General features: G+C 36.1%; 1 protein-coding gene across 1 annotated transcript; it reads right to left on the bottom strand.

The window, feature by feature from the left end:
- Window positions 1-674: 674 nt before the first annotated feature.
- Window positions 675-3,582, bottom strand: LOC140016760 (uncharacterized). The gene is made up of 6 exons (XM_072070528.1): window positions 2,836-3,582; window positions 2,379-2,629; window positions 2,195-2,307; window positions 1,594-2,082; window positions 1,016-1,136; window positions 675-906 (listed from the first exon to the last, which is right to left on the bottom strand). Exons 1-6 carry the CDS (start codon window positions 3,580-3,582, stop codon window positions 675-677), a joined length of 1,953 nt encoding a protein of 650 aa, XP_071926629.1.
- Between the last annotated feature and the right edge of the window lie 4,690 nt (window positions 3,583-8,272).

Here is an 8,272-nt window from a genome sequence, read left to right as displayed (position 1 = left end):
GTATAGTGTAACTCAGTTCCAGCCATCTTGAATAATTCTTGCCAGAATTTACTGGTGAATATTTTATCCCTGTCTATTATAATTGACTCTGGTAGGCCATGGAGCTTATAGATGTGATCTAAGAAAACCTGTGCCACCTGAGCAGCTAAGAACGGATGAGATAGGCCATGAAATGACCAATTTTGTTAGCCTGTCTATGACGACTAAGATGGTGTCAAATCCTCTTGAACAAGGCAGTTTCTCTACAAAGTCCATGGTAATGTGTGACCATGCTTAGGTTGGAATAGGTAGAGGTTGCAATAACCCTGGGTATGGTACACGTTCACTCTTATTCCTTTGGTAAACTTCACATTCTTGTATGAACTGAATGATCTCCTTCTTCATTCCTGGCCAGTGGAATATACTTTGCACCCTTTGTATACATGCCCTTTGACCAGAGTGAGCTCCAATCGGGGATTCATGTAGGGCCTTGATTATTTTTTGCTTGATCCCTTGGCTGTTCCCCACATTCAACTTCTTTTTATATCTGAGTATCCCTTGATTAAGTTGAAAGTCTGAATTTTGTGGTTCAGGGTCTAGTAGTAACTAACTCATTAACTCTTTGCACTGTTTATCTTCAAAATAGCTGTCTTGTAACTCTTGCATCCATAGAGGTTGGACACTAGATATTGCTATCAATTGCAGCTGCTCAGGTTGAAGTTCAGTAACGGTTCTTCTGGATAAAACATCAACAACTGTATTTCTGAGTCCTTCTTGTACTGAATTTCATAGTCCAATCCTAGTAGTTTTGTCAGCCATTTGTATTGAGCAGTAGTGGTTAGCCTTTGTTCTAGCAGAAACTTTAGTGATTTATGATCTGTCCTGATGATGAAGTGATTCCCCACTAAGTAGTTTTCCATTTTGCGACTGCAAAGACCAATGCCATCAGCTATTTTGCATAGACAGACAATCCTATATTCCTAGGGAAAAATGCCTTGCTGATAAATGCTATGGGGTGACCCTCCTGTAATAGTACAACACCAATGCCTTGTCCACTGCATCTGTTTCTACTGTAAAAAGGATATCAAAATTAAGTAATCTCAGCATTGGGGCACTGCTTATGGCTTGCTGAAGGTGATTGAAGGCCTTGTGTGAATCTGCATTCCAACTAAGCATCATTCTTTAGTAAATTTGTCAATGGTTTGCTGATTGCCCCATAGCTTTGTATGAAACGCCTGTAGTACCCTGTAAGCCCTAGGAACCCCCTGAGCTCTTTAACAGACTTAGGAACAGGCCATGACAGTATGCAATCTACCTTGCTCATAGCCATACTTACTCCTTTACTGGATACCACATGTCCTAAATACTCCACTTCTTGTTGTGCAAAAAAACACTTAGAAAGCTTGGCATACAGTTGATTATGTTTGAGCACTTCTAATACTTGGTTTAGATGCTGCCTATGAAGGTCCAAGGCAGTACTGTAGATCAAAATGTCATAAAAAAAGACCAAAACAAACTTCCTTAAGAAAGGCTCAAACACCTGGTTCATTAATGCCTAAAATGTTGCAGGTGCATTTGTGAGTCCAAATGGCATCACTAAGAACTCATAGTGACCTTGGTGAGTTTGGAAGGCAGTCTTGTATGTATCTTCCATCTTTACCCGGATCTGGTGGTACCCTGATCTTAGATCAATCTTGGAGAAGAACCTGGCACCATATAGTTCATCCAAGAGTTTATCAATGTTGGGTATGGGGTATCTGTCATTGACTGTTAGATCATTAAGATGCCTATAGTCTACACAAAAATGCCACGTGTTGTCCTTTTTCTTAACCAACTGCACAGGAGAAGCATAAGGACTGTTACTTGGCTTGATAATCCTAGACTTCAACATGTTAGTTATTTGTCTCTCAATTTCTATTTTTGGTGAGTGGGGGTACCTATACGGTTTCATTTTGAAGGCCTGTCCTCTCGGTTTCAAAGGAATCTGATGATCCAAACGTCTGTTAGGAGGCAACTGAGCAGGTTCCTGAAAAACTTTTGGAAATTGCTCTAATACTGTTGTGATTAGTTCTGGTACTCTTTGTCCTTCTGTAGTCACCTGCCCTGTTTATGCTAAAATGGCACATCTTCTTTTATCTTGCAAAAACCCTCTTAGGTCTTTTCTCCTGACCAATTCCATGGTTTCATCATTTACTGCCCCATGCAAAGTGACAACCTCTCCCTAATGGAATATAGAAATTCAGTTGGTGAAAATCAAAAGTGATGGGATTGTAGTTGCACATCCAATCCACTCCTAAAATAAGATCCCAGTCACCTAATTCCATGATCCTGAGGTCAAAACAAAACTTATAGTTTTGAACATTCCACATGACTTTTGGACACTGAGCTCCACTGGTTACCAAACTCCCATCCCTATTGTGACAGTGAAGGGTTTAACATATTCGAATGGAATTCCTTGTGCAAGCACAAGCATGTGATGGATGTAGCTATCGCTGCTGCCTGTATCCACTAAAATTTTGACAGTTTCTCCTGCCAATTGTCCTTGCAACAAAATAGTATTTCGCCCGAGGGAGTCTGAGAGGGCATTCAGTAATATCTCTACTGGTTCTCTTGGATTATTAGTCAACTCATCCTGTTCCCCCAGAGCATCCTAGAATTCAATGTCCTCATCTTCTTCATATAGCATGAAATTCAAGTGTTTCATCCTGCACTGATGTCCCACCCCAAATTTCTCCCCACATTTAAAGTACAATCCATTATTTCTTCTAGATTGTACTTCTTGAGGAGATAATCTCTTAACTTCTAGATTCTTGGGGACTAGTTTTGATATGTTGCTCTGAGGCAGTTTGTAAGTACTGACCCCCCATTCGTAGAGGTAGGATGCCTGTACATCCCAAACCTTGGCTCAGCCACCACCTTATTGCCTTCTTTCATTGTTTTTCCTTGTAACCTAAGGGCTTGTTCTTGCAAGTGAGCTACCTCTATGACTCCAGAAAGAGTGTTCGGCTTAAGCATTTTCACCATAGGTTTAATTTTCTCCTTGAGACCACTTGTAAAATTGGAAATGAAGTACACCTCACTCAGGTTGGGGTTCTGGAACAACATTAATGTCCTTAATTCTTCAAACCTCTCTTGGTAAATCTCTTCTGTGCTTATTTGCTGTAACATATTAAATTCTTCCACAATGTTCCTACAACAAGTTCCCTTGAACCTCCACAATGTCAGTTTAGGTTTTTCCAACTTGATACCCTGGAACCAATTATCAGCCTTCCCTTCTAGGAACATCTCCACTACCAGTAATTTATGATCCTCAGGAATCTTATTCAACATGAAATATTTGTTACATTTCTTGACCCATTCATAGGGTTTTTCACCATTGAACATGTGTAACTCAAGTTTTGGAAGATTGTGGCTAGGAATCTTATCCAGGAATTCGCAGCTTTTTGCTTCCTCATCTGCCACCAGATTTAATCTCTGATGGATGGGAGGTGTTGGCAGTAATGGTGTACGATCTCTTCCAGTCTTGTCTTTTTCAGTTGAACTCTTTTCTTTGGTCAGTAATGCCTTCATCATTGAGCTGAGTGTCTCAAATTTCTGCTCCATTCCTAGAACGATCGAATCCATTCATTTATCCTTTCCTGCCATTTCCTCCTTAAATTGCAGTTGCATGCTCTTAACATCCTCCATTACTTCCTGCAACTTAAGGTCTTGCTTTCTAAGGTGATCTTCCAATGTTTTGAAACGAGTACTCTCTGCCATTGTAGTTTCCGAGTTGCCAAAGGATTGGTCAGCTCTAATACTAATTTGTCAGGCTCCTCAGGATTGAAGTAAAAGTAGAACAAAACCAGCAAACGAGAAAGAGGTTCTAGGATGAAGGAGAGAGAGAGAGAGAGATTAGAATGAGAATCTATACAGAGGAAAAATGTGATTGAATTTTCTTGTTGCCAAATTCATTACCAATCTAGAATTTATACAATTCAATGATTTTGCCAATAACTAATCCACTGCAACTAACTAACTTTCCTGCATTCTGTTATAACTACTTTTGGCTTCTTATGATAATAGCACTAGTGACCCTTGACCTTTTATCTATTCTCAATTAAGTCCTTGCTCCTGACAGGAGAAAATTTCAAATTTATGATGAATTTTAAAAAATTTCTGTCAAGAGGGCAGTTTGAGAATGCAATTCTATCCAGGGGGTCTTCGCATTCAGCAAATGCGAGCTCATGGAGCTCATGCGAGCTCGTGGAGCTCGCATTTGCTGAATGCGAAGACCCCCTGGATAGAATTGCATTCTCAAACTGCGTCAGCTCCATGAGCTCGCATTTGCTAAATGCAAAGTCACTCCGCATTTTTAGACCCAGAAAGCCAAAAAAAAAAGTTAACATTGACCTCGCATTCAAAGAATGGGAGGTCAGTGACTTGTAAAAAAAAATTTTGCTAAATGTGAGCTCTAAAAATTTTTTTTTTTATGTTACAGCTATCATGATATGAAAAATATTTGTTCTGTCACAGGAAATAAATATTTTTTAAATATTTATTGTAACTGCGATCATTTTGCTCTTTTTGACCACTTCGCATATTGTCATTTACTAAATGCGAGCTCCTAAAAAAGTTAAAGTAAAATAATATTTGTTTTCTTCTAACGAGCTTCTACAAAATTAAATTTAAAAAAGATTTGTTTTCTTAGAGTACTAAATGCGAGCACCTAGAGAATTAAATTTCGCACAATATTTGTTTTGCAAATCTCTCATTTACTAAAAGCAATCTTTAGTAAAATCTTATTTTTTAAAAAATAATTGTTTAGGCATTCATTGAGTGCGAGAAGTAAATATTTTGGATCTCGCATTCGATAAATGCGAATTCATAGAAAACTACATTCAAAAATTGCTTTTTTTATTTATTTATGAGCTCATAATCATTTTTATTTTCGAATTGACATTTATCATAGAGGAATAAATCCTTTTTCTTTTAAATTATAGATTTGTGAAAAAAATCTATAATTTGAACATAAAAAGCTGTGCGACAACACTACAAAATTTAATTTGAACATAAAAAGTTGTATGACAACACTACAAAATTTAATTATTCAAAATCAGAATATAGTCCTTGCAATAAAATAATCAATCAAGACTAAACCCAAAACCAAATTAGCCTCGATTTCCGTGCTAATCACGACTTAGCAAGGAAAGTAGAGAAAACGCGACTTAGCAAACGCGACTTCAAGTCGCGTTTTGTGAAAGAAGAAAGTGCGACTTAACAAAACGCGACTTGAAGTCGCGTATTGTGTCTATTGTAGGAAGCTTTAAAATGCGAATTCCCTTCTCAGTTTTCTTCTTCTCACTACGAGAAGCTTTAAAACGCAACTTCACAAAACGTGGCTTGAAGTCGCGTTTTCTTCATGGTCCTTGCAGCAATGAAAACGCAACTTCACAAAATGCAACTTGAAGTCGCGTTTTCTCCACTTGCGTTACTAAGTCATGTTTTCTTCACTTTCCTTGCTAAGTCACGATTAGCACGGAAATCGAGGCTAATTTGGTTTTGGGCTTAGTCTTGATTGATTATTTTATCTGTAACGACTATATTCTGATTTTGAATAATTAAATTTTCTAGTGTTGTCGTACAACTTTTTATGTACAAATTATAGATTTTTTTCACAAATCTATAATTAACAAGAAAAAGGATTTATTCCTCTATGATAAATGTCAATTCGAAAACAAAAATGATTGTGAGCTCCTAAATAAAAAAATAAGCAATTTTTTAATGTAGTTTTCTAAGAATTCACATTTATCGAATGCGAGATCCAAAATATTTACTCCTCGCACTCAATGAATGCCTAAACAATTATTTTTAAAAAAAATAAGATTTTACTAAAGATTGCTTTTAGTAAATGAGAGATCTGCAAAACAAATATTGTGTGAAATTTAATTCTCTAGGAGCTCGCGTTGAGTACTCTAAGAAAACAAATCTTTTTTAAATTTAATTTTGTAGAAACTCGCTAGAAGAAAACAAATATTATTTTATTTTAACTTTTTTAGGACCTCGCATTTAGTAAATGACAATATGCGAAGTGGTCAAAAAGAGCAAAATGATCGCAGTTACAATAAATATTTAAAAAATATTTATTTCCTGTGACGGAACAAATATTTTTCATATCATGATAGCTGTAACATAAAAAAAAAAAAAATTTTAGAGCTCATGTTTAGCAAAATTCTTTTTTTTTTACAAGTCACTGACCTCGCATTTCCCAAATGTGAGGTCAATGTTAACTTCTTTTTATTTTTTTGGCTTTCTGGGTCTAAAAATGGGGAGTGACTTCGCATTCAGCTGCATTCTCAAACTGCCTCAGCAACTAAGTATTCTGTCACCTGGGAAACAATACAACAGAAAACAACAAAATGCAGACTTACCTGGCTATGAATTTGCTCTAACTTAACATGATAGAGGGTGTGAATTATTGTGCAAAGTTGCACAACTTTCATAGCTTCTGTTGATATGAACCTGTCCTTAAAATCCATGGATGGATTGTGTACTCAGCAACCTGATTTGCTTGCTCTGTTTTCTTCAAATTCATGTATGAAATAAAAAAATTATTTCTTGTTTAACAAAAAAAACTGCCTCTTTTGCAGAAATTTTTTAAAATTCATCATAAATTTGGAATTTTCTCCTCCTGACAGTGAGTAATTAAATTATCCTTGCATCAATTATCAGTTGAGTGGTCCGCATTTGAAAAGTAGTACATTTGACTAGAGTCGTATTATTATTGATTTGATTCCTATTTATTTTCGTTAGTTATTTTATTTGTTGGTTAATTAGTTATGTTTGTATTTTCCAAAAATCACTCTTACTCTGAATTCTAGAAGAAACAAATTATCTTTAATCCCTGTAGATTTGACCCTACTTATCACTATGTACAAAAATTATATTTTTTCTTGAATACGTATTTATTATTGTGCAGGTTCGACAACCTGTCAAAATCTAACCTGCAAAATTACACATGTAAATTAAATAGGAAATTGGGAGTACTACTCCCTATACACAACATATGATGTAAGGCAAGCCAATCCTATCTATTCTAACTTCCCCTCTTGCTAAACTAGGAAGATCAGTCATATTAAAACAAACTTGGGAAGATTAATTTTGGTAGCCAAAATTTACTAAGGCAACCGCAACTCCATTAGCCTCGCGAAAGCAACGTCATACTGAGATAAAGTGCATGAACAGCAACTCCTTTACCTCATAACACGAATAATCCGCATTTTTATTTAAAATTTGAACAAGAACCATTGAATCCAATTGAACTTCGAACATATCAAAACCATACCTCTTGCATAATCGAGCTCCAAATAATAGCGCCTTATCTCTGCCTGCGCACTTGTTGAAGAACCAAAATGACTAGAAAAAGCAAGAATCATATTCCCATCAGAATCCCGTAGTATTCCACCACCACCACCACTTTGTCCAGGGTTTCCTTTGCTACCACCGTTCGTATTGAGCTTTAAAACCCCAGGCGTTGTCTTCAACCACGTGACCATAGCAAGGAGATTAATAACATCTGCGCAATGTTTTAATAGAATGGCAGAAGGAATGCCAGGCAGCTCCATGCATCAAAAGAAACATTGTTGAATCCAAGTCGAAATACAGCAGCACATAAAGCCGACAGGGATGGCATTACACCTTCAAAAACTACCAAATTGCGAAATCTCCAAGTATGCCAAGCTATAAACAAAGGTGTCACATGAAGGCGGAAAGCAACTTAAGGATTTGAAGCTGTTTTGCACCACCAGGCAGCAAGACAAGCCCGAATAGAGTTGCTTGTAAGTAAGATTTCAAACTTCAAACCGCACCAAGTCCATAAACAAAATTCTAGTAAAATTTTTAATATACAAAATTTTAGTAAAATACATCTAGAGTAAAAAATTTTAATATACAAAATTCTAGTAAAATTTTTCAAAAACATCTCTAAACATACTTAATCTATACAGAACCCATTGTATTTCATTGACTAAAACACGTTGAAGTTTGATACATGATTAATATCCAACCTTCGCAGGCCCAGAGGTTCACATTATTAGGAGTTGAATAAGTGATATGAAATAAAATGTATGCCCAAGCGGAGTAGAACGATAGCCTAGTAAATATTTTATAAAAAAATATTAAAATGTAATTAAGTACTTAATTGCAAAGGCATAATTGGATTGATATATTTATTTTGACAGACAACATAATTAAGTTAATAATCTCGAATATAATTAAGCAAGTTTTTTTTTGACAAACCCCATAGAAGAGGAGG

Source organism: Coffea arabica, chromosome 1e (assembly GCF_036785885.1).
Source record: "Coffea arabica cultivar ET-39 chromosome 1e, Coffea Arabica ET-39 HiFi, whole genome shotgun sequence".
Classification (NCBI taxonomy): Eukaryota; Viridiplantae; Streptophyta; class Magnoliopsida; order Gentianales; family Rubiaceae; genus Coffea; species Coffea arabica.
Note: the sequence above shows the minus strand (reverse complement) of the source record. Positions and strands in the feature narration are given on the sequence as shown.